Raw genomic sequence first — 19,037 nt, forward strand, 5'->3', positions numbered from 1 at the left:
TAGGTCCGGATTATAGATCATTCCGGATTATGGGTGTCCGAATTAACGACTTTTGACTGTATCTTTTTACCGACTTTTCTTTTTTATACTTTTCTTACTTCAGATTTCCTCATTCACTTCCAATTAGTTATTTTACTCTCAACCTACATTATGCTTCCCATGATACAAAAATCTCGCACAATATAAACTATATACAGTACAAAGTCCGTAATCCGGACTCGTCGGGACTTCGGTGATTCCAGTTTACGGGTTTTCCAGATTATAGATCATCAATTTAAATCTGGTAAGACGGCATGCAGAAATGATACAATTAAAAATATGTAATTTATGAAATAAAGAACAATTATGATGTAAAGGGCGTCAAAATTTACAAAAAAAAAAGCTTAATATTTATTTGTTTACTTTATTAAACATTTCTTTCAATGTAAGTTGTTTAAGATGCTTCCACAAAAAATTCAAGAAGTTCCTTTTCTTGTGCCATATATAGTGGACTTTCCAATGCCATACTTCTCGCATAATTTTGAGATGGATAGGCCTTTATCCATTTTTTGCAGTAATTCCACTTTTTGTTTAATGGACATCAAGACATGCTTTCGCTTTGTAGATCCTTTGGCAGCTCCAGAATTGGAAACTCTTTTTGACATAATCGAAAGTCCAAGCCTAATTTTTATAAAATTGTTCTAATAGTCTGCAAAAAATAATAAGCCGGATCCAATTAGAAGATTAAGGAACACTGCAATCTGCAACATTAACTGAAATACCTTATATAATTTTAGCCTAGCTTATACCATCCGTTATACATTAACCGCACATGCATAAACGCATTATGTGCATGCGTAAACGAATATGCGCATGTGTAAACGCATTATGCATTTGCAGATGTGCATAAAGTTTGCAGCTTTGAGGTCCGGATTATAGATCATTCTGCATTATGGACGTCCAGATTACAGACTTTGTACTGTACTAATATTCATATATATCATTCTTGGTTTACGTTAAAGTTCATTATATATATTGCATGTAGATGGGTGAGTACTAGTCATTTATATCATTCTTGGTTTACGTTAAAGTTCATTATATATATTGCATGTAGATGGGTGAGTACTAGTGGGATAAAATTTTGGATCCAACATAGACATTTTGGATCCAACATGACAATTGGAAAGTTATAAGGAATATGCAGTCATAGTTACATATTCATAACATTACAATTAATTATGAAGAGAAACAATGAAGTGGAATATTAAGTGGATGTTTTCCAGTATGAGACAATAAGAAAACTGTGTAAGATTGCCTGGAAAAGACAATTGCATACAGACAAGCCATATGCATCCCAAAGATTTTCAGTGGGATTTAAGTAGGAATAAAATGGCAACTACTACATACATGAAATACTTTCATACTCCATCCACTCAATAATGTTAGTTTGATGGGAAAGGCATTTTTCTCTGTAAGGAAGAAATCAGAACCAATTGCAGCACTGCAGAGTGTTGCAATGGGGTACAGGACTTCATCTCGATACAACACAGCTATCTTTAAAGATGCATAGCTGGGTGCAGTATCCCTATCAAATTTTTGCTCACATCATGATGTTGCCATCTCTGAATAGTGATATTTGATGCTCCAGTTTGTGTGCTTCATTTTTCTTCAGACCCCATACACACTTATCTGACTCCAGAACAAATCTGGGCTCGCCCCTCAACAGAACATTGCATTAATAAATTACCAATATACTCTTGCCCCTCTAGACTGAGCAGTTAATGAAACACAAACCCTTGGTACTCTGGCATACTGTCCCTCCTTATGAAGATTTTGGCACACACTACTGGCAGAGATTGTGTTACCAACTGATTTTGCAACAATGATTAAAACCAACTGTGAAATTTGCTTATTGATTCCACCTGCCTATTATAGCAATATCTTCAGAAGGCTGGTAATCTGGTTGACCAAGCACGGGCCTCCAAACAACTGTTTAACTCGTTGGGAATTGTTTTCACATTTGACAAATTATCAAATGATCATTATCAAAGAAAAGAGCAGTATTTCTCATTGGCTATCCTGCTTCAAAGTATGTGACAGCCCAACAGTGCTCCCTATCTGTCATTCATCTCCTTTCAGCCATAGAAATACGAATACAGTCAAAGATAACTATCCTACGAAAATTATAAATACTTCATATCAGCATTTAAATTAACCTCCTAAAACCCTTTAGAATATTCATGTCGTCAACAACTGTCTAATTAGCATATCTTCAGACAATGAACTGTTATTGGGTGTAACATACAATACTTGAATACTGCCATTTGCATCCACAGCAATTTTCAGCCTCTCAAATTCAACGACATTTTCAAAAATCACTAATTTAATAGTGCTGCATGCTTAGCCTTTGGAAGCCAGTATAAATACTGATATTTCATACTAACATAACATAAGCAATTTCCAAAGTCGACTAACATAAAAGTTTATGGAATGCATTACTTACGTAACTCAGGAAAGGGAGAATTACTTTAGTGGCATTATTAGTGTTATAAAAGAATCTCATGATAGGAATTAATTTTGAAATTATGCACTTCAGAAATGTTTATAACAAGCTTATAACTATTTTCAAAACAAACGAAAAATAAGCAAATTATAAAGATCACTTTAAGAGCTATTATAAATTAAAGCTAGAATTTTTATATTTTATATACATAAGCGTGTGTGATTGATTTTTGTAATCAGATTCTAGTTTAACATTTGAAATGGTTTTATGCAAAATAATACTGCCAGTTTATAACTTAATTGCAGAAATTTCAGATGTAAAATGATCTCTTTGAGACACATGCCACACAATGCTATTCTGATTAATTCCACACTGAGGATTTTATAGCTATTTGGAAAGGGCAAAATTTACAGTATATCAAGACCCCCCCCTTTTTTTTCTTTTATTGAATGACTTGTAACAAACATTTTCAAAAGTGAAATTATGGAAGTTTCTATTTTACCAGGATAGAAAATTTGTACAATAAATATCTAATTTCAAATGTTAAAAAATGGAAAAAAACTGTTCTTTTTGGTTACATTATGACTTCAAAAAAAAAGCATATTTAGGAGTAACTGCAAATTTTCAATGAATACATACATTTGAGTTTCTAAATCATTAAAGCACTGTTAATGCCAAATATTCATTAATGATTGCAGAATTTATGAATAGTTAGAGAAAATTTATGAACAGTTAGAATTTAGAGATTGTCAGTATAACAATGATGTGCTGAGAGGTCGTAACAGACAAATATAGGTATGATAATATATCTACAACACTGATATATTTCTATGTTTTAAAATTGGGATTACTGCTACATGTACACAATAAAAATATGCATAAAATAATTAATGTTAATGCTTAAAATGGTATCTAAACTAACTTTAAAATGCCAGTTTTCAGTCATGAATTTTTTTCCATACAGTTGTAATGCGATTTTGTTTAGGAATAATACATATAACCACTTAAAGAAATCTATCACCTAATGCAATGATTTCCAGTTATGACCAACAACACATTTATGTAAACATTCATGATTTTATGGCATATAATTATTTTAAGTATTATTACATTAAACTGACCTAATTAGAGCAATTAATGTGTTGAGTGTATACCACAGTTTCTCAATGATAATGATAGTTCACACAAGTATGACATTTTAATCGAAGCAAAATCTTTATCATTGTACTCTGCACTTGCTAGATACTGGCATCATATATCTAGATGTTCAATAAATAACCCAATGAAAGATTTTAGAAACATTTTTTCTTCTCATACCAAATACAGAATGAATACTACTGCATTTTTTAATAGTCTCGTACAGTTTCTCTGAACATGAAATGAATTAATGTGCTTAAGACACAGTTAAATGTGAAAGAATAATACAAAATGTTTTTAGAGTATACTGAACAAAAGTGATAATCTGAACATTGATGCTTTGCAGGTGTTAATAACATAGCACAGTCAAAATACAAATTAATGGCTTCAATGTACAAGTAGCATTTTATTTAAAGCTTATCCAAATAGCATAAATGGATATTCGAAATTTTTAAGTAGTGTGTTGCAGAACAGTGGCTGGAAAACACTGGTTTAATCTATGGCATTCATAAGTTTTAAAATAAATAAAAATAATTTTAAAATCTTACATCTTCTCAACTATTGTAACAATCTTATGTTGATATGCTAAACGATGAAGATTACTTCGAGTGCGAAAAACGTTGTACACCGATTCTAAAATCTAAAAGAAAAACAGAAATTAAAAATTTGACAAAATGTAATTCAATTAAAAAACAATACTTTAAAAGACCAATTTAGCTCTTACTTTGTCTCGATAGCAAATCTCTGCTTTTCCATCAACAACAAACACTTTCGCAAATTGCATTATGCGCTCATACTCAAAACTGCAAGGAAGTCCTAGAAAGAAACAGTCTCGCAGGAAATAATCCCATTTGTCAACATCAAGCCCAGAATCATCATTGTTCACAATCTATTATCATAAATAAATCAAAAACAGATGTAACAGCTATATTACTTTTCATTTCAAGGTAACAGAATTTAACAGATGTTGAACGAAATATACATAAAGTTTCACGTAAAACTGATTCAGTCCAAATCTCAGATGCAAATTTGTTAAGGTGTAAAAAATATAATCTTGAAAAATGATGACTAAATAAAAAAGGGCTAACTAATATTTTAGTGCTTGCATAATACCATAATATCGAAATAAAACAATTCTACAGACAATCCTCACTGTGAAACTGATGGATATTTAATTTAGATCTCATTTATTAAAAAATTATAATATCCATTATTTTTTAGAAATAAATCCTCCCTCTAGTAAAGCAGCAACGTTAATTTTTGAAAAAAGTAAAGGTTTTTATCATAGATCATGCACAAATCTTACATTAGTTACACAAAATCATCGTAAAAAATACTGCAAGAAAAACTTTAAAAAAATTAAGTTCTAGTAACTAAGTAAATATAATAGAAATTACACATAACTAACATAGAAAACTGAAGATTCTTCATTGACCAAGATGGCTAAAAGGGGCAGTTTTATAAAGCATACAAAAATTAAGCATGTAATGCAAACTTTTTAATGGCTAGGAATCTGTGGATTTTTTTAAACATATTGTTACAAATTTTGCATTTAGTTAGCTATTTTTCGTAGAATTATAATTAAAATTCTTTTATTCTCCCGTGCAATGCAGTGCATGATAAATTTTAAGAGAAAGCTATGCCAAAAAAGTAAAAATATAACAGCATGTGCATTTAACATTGAATAAATGGATATCTCTTTTATTTGTACTAAAACTGAATAAATATAATTGACTACTGTGTTAGCTGCAACCATAATTCCATCCTTTTGTTAGTTTCCAGAAATCTTGAGAAGCAAAGAAATTACTAGAACTATCTTGCGACTGTTTGAAAGCTTTTAGTTTAAAGTACAACTACTTATTTTACTGCGTGATATTTTGAACACTTGTACAAATATTTCTGAGAAAAATTCCAATGTTTTATTATATTTCTTTTGATAAGAATAAATTTTATTAACCTTTTATCGGACTTCAGCATTCAATCTATTATGACTCACGCAACTATTATGACTCACGCACGTCTATTATGACTCACGCATCTGTACTCATGCAACAATACTGCCATTGATGGTAGATGCAAACATCAAAGAGTGTTCAATTTTCTCAAGAGGAAACAAATTTGGTATGGGGTGAAAAAAAATTCTCACGTGAGAATTTCAATGTTCAAAGAAAATTTCTGAAGAATTATATTAGCTTTGTTTAAACACAACATATATATCTAGAAGGTTTTTAGTGCTTACATGATATTGTCTGAAAGCAAGACAGTCTTAAAAAGTTAATCTTTTCTGTGGATCATTTCTTATGTAACAACACGGCTATATATGATAGACATCCAAATAACATTTGGAGATGGAACCTCTCTTTATATCAGAAGAAGACACGTTAAATGCTCATCCAGTTACAGCAGAGCTGATATACAAGGTTAGCTTATGTACAAAGGTTATTAAAGCACAGACACAACTTCTTCATTAAAAATTCTCGGATATCTGAAACGTAACACACATTATCAAAATCAAGAGCCAAATTTTATAAGGTAGAAGGGTGAACTTACTCAAGTTACAGCCCTGCCGGACTTGTGGAACATGAGATCAGTATTTTGCACCATTGCCATGGCTGGCAATAACAGTTGTGACATGCCCTGATATTGAAAGATTTATATAATGGTACTTATTGAATATGTTGTAAATGCACATCAAGAAAACGAAGGAGCAAAATCCAACAACACTTCAAATCATAACTAAAAGTAATAGATCAATATGTGATGCAATGGTTAGTGATGTCACATCATCAGACTCGGATGCAACTATTGTGGTGGTCTATGCAGAATTGAGATTTCTGTGTAAAAACAATGTCCATTCAATTTCTTACACCTGGTGTTGACTGTATTAATGCAGCCACACATGCTTATGATATTGAATTAAAAGTAATACAGAAATGGATACCTTGAAAAAATTTCCCTCCTTTGCAGATGTTGTCAATGTTGCATGCAAGTTCTTGTTCCACAGACACTAAATACTAGATTAAGGCTCTTGGAAATACTATGTGTTCAATCACTGCCCCAAGTACAATTCTGCTATCCACTAAATTGATAGCAAGATGAGACTGATGCAAAAGCTCATATTGGTCAGTCCATCTCTTCTACAGAGGATGTTCACACATTTTTTAGATGATTTTCATTGTATTGACAGAAGTAGTTTAATAAAAATGTTTTTGTTTTAAATGTTCCATTTGGTAACACTTATTCTTCACTATCTTTCTACACCATAAGACCCAGACAAGGCATTTTTAGGCATTTCCCAGACAAGGCATTTTTAGTAACAGAAGGGGTATTTTATATCATTCCTCTTGAATATCTTTACAGTTTTTGAATAAGCAAAAAAACTAATCATTAAAAGTATCATTTTTTACTCTACACATCAAACTTCAAGGCATATTTTATTTTTCCTCAAACAGTTATTGTTTTCATTCTCCAGCTGAACACCTAGCTAGGGTGGGTCTTTTTATATCAGTTATGATAAATTAATAAATTAAGCAAAAACCTGATTTTGAACAAGAAACTAGCTTTGCATTACACCTATGTAAAAATTAAAAATTATAAAATTGCCTATACAGCCTTTTCAAATATAAAACATGATCAGAAAAATGATCCACACACAAGACAAAGTTTGATCAGAAAAATGATCCACATACAAGACAAAGTTCTACTGAAATTTTACACTATAAACCTGCTAAACAAAAGGATTGTAAGCTCATTGTCATTAACTACACACAGACTACTAGATTAAAAAAAATGGACACTTACTTGATAAAGAAAAGCTTTGTTCTCATTACTTGGCTAAAATAAGAAATATACATAATGTAATGATTTTCCTTTACATAAAACTAGAAATAATTAAATTTAAAGCAAAAGCAGCAGTTTTAAAAGCAGGCATTTTAAAAAAAATTATTACCTGTGTTCCCATAATGTAATTTTTAATAAGTTCTATTTCCTCATATCCTATTCCAAATTCTTTTAATATGGGAAATAAATTGTTTTCTTCAATGAGATAATCAAGCATGTTAGCTGAGACCATTTCATGCTAAGACAATAAAGAAAAAAATACTCACTTAATACATTAAAAGAATCAAATAGTTTACAGCACTTTTAAGAACTAAAAAATTTATTATTCTAGATTAATTCAAACAAAAACAGTAGGATCAAAGTTTACAACAAATGCACATAACAGAAAGAAATGGCGATTTTGATAAACGTTTTTCCAAAAGAACATTTCTTACACATTCACACACACCAAATACACAAATGTATTTCTCACCAACTTATATTAAATGAAATTTAACTGTTAACAAAAACATTACTCTTTGTCCTGTAGTGTGGCCCCTCGTTTTTAATGAATTAATTTATGTAATCATATCAACTTCTCTAAATAAAACAGTGTGAAAATCCAAGTAAATTGTTAACAGTTCTTTTCTATTAATTAATTACTTTTCTATTACTTTTTCTTGCTTTTACTGATTAACCATAATTTTAGGTTAATTGCAGATGTTGTCGCGTATATTATCCTGATAAATCATAAAATGTTAAATGTGAGAAGTATATTTGGAAAGCATTTCCTACATTTAATCCTTTGAAATGTAGTTCCATCCACTACTGTAAAAGAGGTTTAAATGTATTTGAAATATCTAATAAAAAGCATACCTCCTATTCTGTTTAGATATATTTTAGAAAAATATAAAAAATATTACCTTCCATGCTGTTTTAACATTTCTTTGGCAATTTGAAGTTTTCATAAAAGATTCCCAGGTATGAGAATATGGTCCATGTCCTAGATCATGACATAATCCAGCTAACTCAACACATAACACATCTGTATCCGACAGCTGTAATTCTGGTTGATGCTCTCTAAGTTCTTGAAGGAATTTTCCAGCAAGATAACACACACTAGAAAATAAATTCAAAATTTCACATCATTTATATTTATATATAAAGGATGATTATAATTAAAGTCCCTCTTTCGAAAGGCTGTACAAAAAGAACTGATGATTAGAATGACTTGACACTTGACCTAAATATATGTGAAGCGATAGGAATTAATAGAGCGAAAGAAAAAAAAAACAGACTGAAATTTATTAAAAATATGTTTTTAATTGTCTCTAAGCCTCAAACCATATAAAAAAACAGTGAGTTGGTTTTAATTATATCTAGACCTGCTTAATAAATGTTCGGTGTGTTGTTCATTGTTTTCTGAAACAAGCTGATATCGCAAAACAGCACTTGATCTCTTGACTGCAGTGCATACATGCAGATGTGAATGTGGTACTTAACACTTTTTGGCATGCTACTTTTAAAAGTTGGAATTTTAACTAAAAAATGGTAGACATTCTAATCAGGCCTAGAGAAGTACACAGGTTAAATTTTGTAAAGATAGCACTTACCATTTAAATTCTGTGGGTGTGCTCGAAGCGGGCTCACTGAATGATAGAGCTTTGAAAACAGCACTGAAGCGACCATTGCTAGGAAATGCACAACAGAGTATAAGATTTTGCCTACGATAAAAAAACACTAGTTTCTGATTACCGTAGCAGATTGAGCCTTCCCCAGGAAACACCACGGGGAGCCCTTCTACTCTACACCCCCACCAAAAAACCTCATCTTGGTTATATGATGATTACATGCTTATAAATCAAAAAGGTAATTTGGCTATATGATATTTACATTTTATATTTACATTTCATATTTACACGTTCATCTATTCCCCCCCATGGTGGTACTATTTGAAGCAAGTGACCCCTCCTTTGAAAAAGCACAACCCAATACTGCATGTTTTGCACATGTACTGGGATCCGTAAGTGACCCCTCCTTTGAAAAAGCACAACCCAATACTGCATGTTTTGCACATGTACTGGGATCCGTATCTGATTCACTATCTGAAGGCAATTCATTTAGCACTTTGAGTGCTTCAGAAATGGTCAGCCCTCTCCGATCCATTTGCAAAACAATTAAAAATCATAAAAAAAAAACTACTATTAAATCTACAATTAAGAAAATAAAAACTATCAAATAAAATTAAATAAACATCTACAACTGAAAACAATCAAAATGTAGAACTAACAAAAAATTTCTTTTAACAAAAGCAAAAGAAGAAAAAAAAGAACTGTTCTCATAAAAAATCGAAGAACTAAATCATAAAATTATCCCTAACCTTCAGAAAGAGTACCTCAACAATTTCTTAGTTGATAACCAAACATCCCTCAGAAAAAGCAAAAGAAAATCAGAAAATGAAACACAAATCCTTCTATTGCTAAATGCACCCACCCTTCTTTTGCAAAAGAGCTCAGTGAAGAAAATACTGCAGTGAAACAAAGATACAGTTGTTGGTCTGGTCCTGGTGTTTTAGTGTTCCCACTCTAGGCACATCAGGTGTTCATAGTTTGATTTTAGGCAAGATCTCAATGTAAAAATTTAAAATTTATATAGAATAGAGACAGCATACAGCCAAAAAAAATAACATAGAAATATCTTTTCAAACAGTTCCTTTTATACCCTAAAAAAATCTGCAAGAAATCTTGAAAAATGAGGATCTTTAAAATTTAAACATGGCTAAAATATATGGCTTATTTTTTGTTGTGCTGCCATCTAGTTTAAATTAGGAAGGTTAAAAGTAACATTCAATTTTCTTGTGCGATGGAAAAGGTTAATGTGTGTCTTTAATTCTATTAAGAACTGCAGCATTGTAAACACAATTTTCCAAGTAAACCCCAACCGTAAGTCACAAGGATTTATGGTTAGGATGGAAGTCTGGCTGTTGAAAAATGACAGCTGATAATGTTGCCATTTCCAAAGTGGGCATTCGGCAGCTGCTTCACTCATCTTGCAATGTGCAATCTTGCATAAAAATTTTGCTACCCACACATTCATGCTGTGGAAGTGCTGGAATCATCTGGTGATCTATACAGTTTGAAACTGGCTGTGACGGTTACAGGGTCCACACAAAAAGAATGAGACAATGATAAATGAAACCCACTCTTACACAGTGACCTTTTCAGAATAAAGAGCAACTGGTGCATTGGGAATAGATTATCCATTGCCAATATTTTGCAACTCTGTGTATTGATAGAATTCGGGAGTTGGAAATGTGCTTCATGATCATGCACCATTCACTTCCATCCACACAAGAAAATATATGGTGAATGTTTGTGGTACAGGCAAGTCAAAAAGAAGCAACTTCTGAACAAGCAAAATTTGAATGGATAATGAATTTTTGATTGGGTTTTGCAGGATTTGTAAAATTTTACAAACTGTGCTGATAGGCATGTCTAGAGATTAGGCAATTTCCCTTGCACTCTGCATTCCCCCATCACTGCTTGTCTCTTCTAGCAATGCTATAGCCACATCTTTCACCGAAATCAAAACAATTGCTTTTATCCCTCTGCTAGATCTCATGTCAAAAGAACCGTTCTCTTCAAATTTATGAATCATCTTCTGCAGATCCTTACCAGACACTGGACCAAAGCCGCGACCATAGCAGCATCTTATACCAACTAGCGTCTAGAATTTCTTCAGGACAGTTAATGCACAGTCACCGTTTTTGTAAAAAAGCTTCACAAGCAGACATGACGAAGATGCAGAATAACATGAACTGCATGCACCCCATGTTTTTATTATATTGACTTGTTCGGAAAGTAATTTTGTTTTTTCTCAACAGAGGCCTTAATTGTATTTTTTTCACTGCCAGTTTCACATTTAAGCCATAAAATCATTATATATTTTGATAGCTGATATAGCAAGGCTTGTTTGTGAAAAAGCTTGATTGATTCTACACAGTAAGTTTTGGTTGGTGCTCTTTCAAATATGGAAAGTGAAAAGCAGCATTTCCAGAATATTTCACTTTTTTACTAAGGAAAAGGTAAAAATACTATTTATGCAAGAAAAAAAAAATTATCCAATGTTCATGGAGAAGAGTATTTACAGAATGCCAGTGCCAAACCTGGTTTGCAAAATTTTGATCTCTAAGATGCACCACGTTCTGGAAGGACAGTTGAAGCTGATGAAGACACAATAAAGGCATTAATTGATGCAAAGCAGTGAATAACTGCTCATGAGATCACTGAGAGATTATATTTATCAAAGTCGACAGTTCATGATCATTTGAAATGACTTGAATTTAATCTCAATGTTCGACATATAGGTTTCTCATGTTCTTATGGTTTTTAGCTTCAACTGGCCTTCCAGAAAGTGGTGCATCTTCAAAATCAAAACTGTTGGATTGAAATTTTTGCAAACCAGTTTTGGCACTGGTGTTCTGTCAATATATCTTCTCCATACACATTGGATAAGTTTTTTCTTGCTTGAACAGCATTTTTACCTTTCCGATAGTAAAAAAGTAAAATATGCAAAAATACTGCTTTTCACTTTCCATATTTGAAAAGGCCCCAACCAAAAACTACAGCACAGAATCAAATGAACGTTTTCACAAACAAGCCGTTCTGTATAAACTGTCAAAATATAAAATGATTATGCGGCTTAAGTGTGAATCTGGCTGTGAAAAATACAATTAAATAAATCCTCTGCTGAGAAAAAACGAAATTACTTTCCGAACAGCCCAATATGTCCAAAGTGTGATGCACGTAACGTCTTTTGATTAGCATATTATGATAAGTACAGCAGCATCCATTGATAAAATTTACTACTATTTTTTCCTTTCGTCAAAAACATTCCTATGGCTTCATGTCACATTTCAGAACATCCCAACCAGTGGTTCTTTTATAGCCTTGTGAAAGGGGGGGGACATTAATTATAATTAGCCTGTATATAGAAATGAGTGATCAAATTAACAAAATTTATGAATACTAATATGGCATTAGAGAAATTATCTGTGAAACAGTCTTTGAGCCCAGAGAAGATGTTTTAATAAGATTCCCCCTCCCAAATTCTGATTCACTTAAATAAGGTAAGACTTTGCTTCAGAGACATACTGATGAGAGATTACTAGATTAGTTAATCAAAAATTCTCAGAGATAATGCCTTATATAAACTATTGGCAAAGCTATTATTTAAACATCTGAATTTCCTTCAGGAATTCTCTACAAAGCTGGTATGAAACTCCTCCGGGTTGATGAAATTTTAAAGGGTGTCTATGATGATCAAGCAGTCAGCAGTAGAATATGCACTAGCAATAGATCAGCATAATAAAGACTCATTAATTACAAAAAAATGCATTAATAAAAGTGTTAATTAATTGCTTATTGATATAAAGTTTGCCATACAAACAAATCAAATCTTATTCAAAACACATGGGCATGCTATGTTTTTGAATTTAAAAGTGATCCAAGAGAAATATCCTAAATTAAATTTGCTACTAGACTAACACTGACTTCCCTACTTTCTTATTTAGTAGAAACAAATTGAATATTTCTGAATGAAGTGATTTAAGCCTCATTCAATTGAGGTGATTAAGAATTAAGTTTACCATATAAAAAATAATAAATAAATAAATAAATAAAACCACTTCATCAATACGTTAAGCACGACCATCACATCAATTAAAAGCAAACTTTTAGGCAAACTAGAATCTGATTTTGTGTCTTATAACTTGTTTATATTTGTAAAAATAAAAATGATAAAACATAAATCTTAAAAACAATTTTTTCAAAATTTTTGTTCATATTGTTAGTCTAATTGTTATCTTTAAGTTACCTATGCACAATTACTTGCATTATGATTGTGTAGTATGCTATGTATTATACAGAAAAATGTAAGGAGATCAATGAAGATAAAAATGGTCAATGCAAGAATGGGGTTAGGAATCCCAAGTCTACTTCATAAAGGAAATTGATAACAAAACTAACAAGTGAAGACACAGAACTATTAAAAGTTCTCTCACCTCCCTGTTTTTCCCTCCCAAATCATAAGTTCACTTGCTTATTAATCTGACAAGAAATGCATAAAACCATGGCTCACCAGTTTCACCCGAATGCTATACAAATAAGGAAATTTTAAAATGAACAACTATGAGAAATATGAAGTCGTACTTCTAAAAAATAAGTGCAAAAAAATATCAAGGCTTAAGTTCTAAAAAGTATTCATATTATTTAGGTTTTTGGAGTGCATTGGGTTGTCCAATGACATTGGAGTAAGTATTAAATTTTACGGAGGAGGAAACCTAATTTAAAATCCAGTGCCACCAGTGCTTCTTTTTATCACTATTATTCGTTTGACTTTTATTATTAAGTATTTCTCCCTTCTTTCTGCATGCCTTTGTGGTGTAACAGTAGCATACTCGGCGCATATTCGAGAAGTCCAGGGTTCCAGCCCTGGTGAGCGTAATGCACATTTTCGCATCTCCTGCTTCCAAAAAATACTAATGACTCTACATCGTTATGTCAAAAAAAATTATTCATGAAATTTTTAAGGTTGACATACTGGAACCATATTTAACAAAAATAAATAAAAGTACAAGAGCTTTCATAGACATTCCACCTGCTTTGTCAGCTGAATGAACATAAATAAATATAAAAAGTTGAAATATACATTCCTTTATAGCAAAAATCACGAACAAACTATCATCTAAAACTATTTGTTATCACTAACAAAAAAAAATTTAAAATAAATTAAAGTCGAGATCACGTTTGGTTACTGGGGCAAGTTGGGGGGGGGGGAGGAGATTAACACTTTAATAGGTTAGCACACAGAGGCAAACTTGAGATGGAAATTAGCTAAGTGTTAAAAAACAGAAAAAAGTTTCTTAAAGGATTATAAACATCTTTTTTTTTCGTAACAATAAACTAAAGTTTATAAATTAATGAATAAGATACGTTATAGGCAAGAATTATAAAATTTTCACTTACCCTAAACTATGGCCAAATCGATTATGTATTGCTCCGGGATAAACATATTCTAAACAACCAGTTTGCTTTACGTACCTAAGTCTCTGAAATTCAGGAGTATCAATTATCGCTACACAAGCTGGATGTAATTCTATCTGTCCATGTACTGGATCACGGAATATCTAAATTTAAATTGATAAAAAATAAAGACTTAATGATAACGATTTAAAGTTAAATTAAAGACTATCCAAATTAAACAATATAAAAAACAACGTATACCTTACATATTTTTTAATTATTGTCTAAATTAAATTCCTTATTTATCCTCTAAGTATCTCAAAAATAACTGCAGTGAAATATGTTAAAGTAACCACCTCTAAAAGTGACTTTCGTTTCGAAGAACATAAATACAATGGAATAGAGCAGCTATTTACTAAAATAAGCATTTTGACAAAAGACCAAAATTGTATGAAAAATACATGTAGTGTCATTGTAGAATTCACGGCATCAGTTCTTTAATAACTATATTTTTACTATCTATTAAATTTTTTCAGATTTCTGCGACTTATGTTCTCCTATGGATAGAATATATGAGAAGTATGCACTTCCAATTCTGTAATTATAAACTAAGATTGCTGCATAATTTCAAAATTCTCCCTGCAAGGGAGATAAAGACTGAATTCCAACTATTAAATAACGACAACCAAGAAAACCATGATACTTTTAACTAGAAAACTGCAATAACCAAGATACTTTTAACTAGAAATAAATTTTAACTACTAAGAAAGATGCTCTTAACTAAAAACTTAATTCTACATAAATGTTCTATTATTAACCATAAATTTTATTTCAATGCAGTATTTACAAATATATAAAAAAACAGGTTCAGCAATTATTAGAATTTCTGGGTTCTGTATATTCTATATGAAAATACACAAAGGACATTCAAACATTAGTAAAACAATTTAGGTGAATTTAAAATTCTCCCCCTTGTCCAAGCCGTAGTTGATTTAATGTGCCATTTATCAGTACTGTAATCATAACATTTACCAGCAATGTAATGTGACATTTGTCAGTATTACAAGATTTTTTTTTTTTTTTTAATAATTTCTTTCCAGTCAATATGAATAACAACACATAAAGATTTTAGCACAAAAATCAAAAAGAAATGCAATGATAATTACTATACCCAATTATTAAAAAAAAAAGGTTAGAGTAGATTTAAGGGTGCCCCTGTATTATCGCGGAGTTGTAGTTTATGGTAACATGAGTAGTTGAACGTTATGAAAACCCTACTATAACGCAATTGATTGCGTGATTGCGGTGAATTTGAATGATGGGAAAGTATTTGTAAGGGCTTGTGGTGTGTGCTGGTTAAGAAGTTTGTTGCTTGTTCTGTGGTTTGGACGGTAAAATGGCTGAATATAGTGAGATTAATTTAAAGTTTCTGTAAAATTTGAAACAATAGGGGAAAAGAGCATTAAATGAAAATTTACTTAGTAGCCATTATTTGCAGGAAGGAAATGCATATGGTCAAATGTTGGAGAATATTTTTGACTCTTTGTGAATTTACGTGGCGACGCCAGTATAAAGATTAATAAATCACAGGTTCAGATAATTTTAGGAAGTTTTTGGATGCTGTTAAGAAATTTTGTTTGACTGAAGACAGAAAGATTTCTAAATGAGGTAAGTGGATATTTCCTTTGTGTAGTGCTAAGATGAATTTCCTTTTTTATGTTATTTGATTGTTTGATTTAAAATGTAGTTTATCGAGATTATATACTTTTTGTTGGTTGCTCCTTTGACCTTTTTACGTGAAAATGGATTGATGTATAGATGGACAAAGGCAAGGGCATGTGCAATGCCAAGTCTGTGCAAATCTCTGATGTTTTTTTAAGTGAAAATAGGTTCATATGTACATGGCTACCAAGCTTGAGCAATTCTTTGATTTGATATTTTGACTTTGTGCAGCGGCAATTTTTAGCATAAAAATCGCCACTACCCAAAGCCAAAATAGCAAGTATAAGAACTGCACAAACTCGGTATCCATGTACCACCAAAAATTGCCAGTTATCGCCTGTAAATATATTTTTACCCCCCTCCCTCCAAAAAAATTTTTTTTTCCCAGTCAGTAATAATGTACACACATTTAACCTCAAAGATAAAAAATCTGATGTGTACACCACATGACTTCCTTGTACGGAATATTAAATTATACGCATTTTTTCTTGCATTTTGTTTAAACTTATTGAATTAAATCTACTTCACCGTCAGTGCATAAACCACAATAGAATAAATGCATTCTTTAAAATTCACTCTACTTGTTTACCATAGCGACACTCTGGCGCTAGAGGTTCACTTAACACTATTATAGTATTTCGTTCATATTATAACTCAGAATGCACAAAATTTATATCATTTAAAGAATTATCTAATCATTGCCACATGTTCTATTCAAATACTATAATAAAGTTAGAACTATGTATAAAAGAAATTAAGCAAACAAAACAAAAAAGAAACAGTTTTTCACAGACGATTGAATATTTCTCATTCAATTAATTCAGTTCTCACTTCACAGCAAGGCAAAAATACATAAAAACTCAAAATATCTGTATTAAAAATTACAAAGTAAATTTTAAACACTTATTTCCTTGAAAAAATTCCAGAAAGGATTAAGTATGATTTAATTCGCAATAATAAGTGAAGGCGTTATCTTTGTTGTTGTGAAGCTAAGTTTCTCTAGATTGGCAACAAATCTACTCTTCTGCTGTTTCAAATGTAAACAAGCAATGGCTGCCATCAAAAAAATTATTAGGCTTAACGGCACTTAAACAACTTATAAATTGTTGATAATTCTAAAAATATTGCATACGGATTTACTAAAGGCATAAAAATCTTAACCGGAAGATAAGAACAACATAATTCAATCATTTTTAAAGCAAATAACGTACAATTTATAAACATATAAGAGTAAAGAAACTGAGATCACTGAGCCGGGTAACAGAGTGGATATATATATCAATATATTTATATACGTTTGGTGTGGTCGATTGCAACAAAAATACGAGGTACACATCTACATGTTATAGCAGTCCTATATACAAAATTCAAATGTTCTGAGGCTACTTGTTTTTGAGTTATGTGAGATACGTGCGTACAGACGCGACGAAAAATTCTCTTCAGAATTCATTTTAAAGCAGTTTTATAATTTTTTTGAAGGAAAAGAGTATTTTATTCTGTCCTTACCTACAGATATCACGCAAAAACATCGTTAAATTGCATTCGATGGCGTTCAAAATTGATATTTTCGTTGAAATATGCTGCCTGAAAATTTTCGAAATTACAATACTTCCTTTTTACTTCGTACAGGGAAGTAAAAAATACAGAGTAATAATATGGAATTATTCATTACAGTATAATAATAATCTATTATCATAAAATTATTATAACCAATTATAATAATATTAGAACTCTAATAATGTAATGAAAATTTTACAATAAAATATAATAATTAAATATTTATAATAAAAATTATTACAAAATAGAAATTATTTATTACAATGTATAATTAAATGCATACAGATAGCAAAATTAAACTTTGAAAATAGTTGTATTTTTATCAATATATAAATATCTGAACACACATAATTAAGCACAATGTAATGAAACAGTTCATTACAAATGGTGATAATATTTCAGCTTAGATTACTTAAAAAGTAATTTTTTCCTTAATTTTGTGCTGTTTGAATACTTCAAAAATAAATACAGAAAAAAATAAGAACAGAAGAAATCCCTAAAACATGATAAATGCCCATCCTCCCTATTTCATGAATAAATCGGTCTGAATGGCACTTCTTTTGGAATAGTAAATATATAAAAATACATACATATTAAAAAAATTATGTAACAGACTTTCTATTTGCATACTCAACACATAATAACTTTTTTAGACAGCATATCAACTTTTTGCTTTGATCTAGTTTTACCACATTTTCAAAAAGAAAAACTGAAGATGTGATTAAGAATATTTTTTGGAAAAAGTTAAAAATGTTTGCCCACTTTTTTTTTTTTTTTTTTTTTTTTTTTTGAAGAAAAACATTTAGTTTGTAAGAATGCTCTATATAACAGGCATTACCAAAAACTTGGAAATCGGCAAACTTGCGAGATGGAAGAGTCAAACGTATCCCTCACAACAATTTTAAAATTATTCAAGAGCCATAAACATATTTTTACAAATATAGAAAATGTAAATTAATATTAAAACAGGTTTATAATATTAATTACATGTTTATTAAATGAAGGGTAAAATTGCACACAAAATTATACACATTGGTTTTAATTAGTACAGTCAAAAGTCGTTAATCCGGACTCGTCGGGACTTCGGCGATTCCGGATTATCGATTTTTCCGAATTATAGATCATTAGTTTAAATCTGGTAAGATGGCATGCAGAAATTATAAAATTAAAAATATGAAACCATAATTTATGAAATAAAGAACAATTATGATCTAAAGGGTATCAAAATTTACAAAAAAAAAAAAGCTTAATATTTGTTTACTTTATTAAACATTTATTTCAATGTAAGTTGTTTAAGT

General features: G+C 30.9%; 1 protein-coding gene across 6 annotated transcripts in view; it reads right to left on the bottom strand.

Moving 5' to 3' along the window:
* Positions 1 to 19,037, bottom strand: part of fal (SAM and HD domain containing deoxynucleoside triphosphate triphosphohydrolase falten) — a 68,027-nt gene that overhangs the window by 42,886 nt on the left and 6,104 nt on the right. For all 6 annotated transcript variants that reach the window (XR_004759578.2, XR_015041315.1, XM_035368880.2 and 3 more), the window contains exons 3-8: positions 14,464 to 14,624; positions 8,362 to 8,557; positions 7,569 to 7,697; positions 7,421 to 7,453; positions 4,344 to 4,508; positions 4,168 to 4,259 (exon numbers count right to left, since the gene is read on the bottom strand). Coding sequence is in view for 4 of the 6 variants with exons in the window: in XM_035368880.2 (XP_035224771.1) it covers positions 4,168 to 4,259; positions 4,344 to 4,508; positions 7,421 to 7,453; positions 7,569 to 7,697; positions 8,362 to 8,557; positions 14,464 to 14,624 (776 nt within the window). In the remaining 2 variants the exon portion in view is untranslated. The remainder of the gene's footprint in view (positions 1 to 4,167; positions 4,260 to 4,343; positions 4,509 to 7,420; positions 7,454 to 7,568; positions 7,698 to 8,361; positions 8,558 to 14,463; positions 14,625 to 19,037) is intronic.

The sequence above is a fragment of the Stegodyphus dumicola genome, chromosome 5, assembly GCF_044657685.1.
Source record: "Stegodyphus dumicola isolate Sdum_Otavi_A_Nest chromosome 5, ASM4465768v1".
Classification (NCBI taxonomy): domain Eukaryota; kingdom Metazoa; phylum Arthropoda; class Arachnida; order Araneae; family Eresidae; genus Stegodyphus; species Stegodyphus dumicola.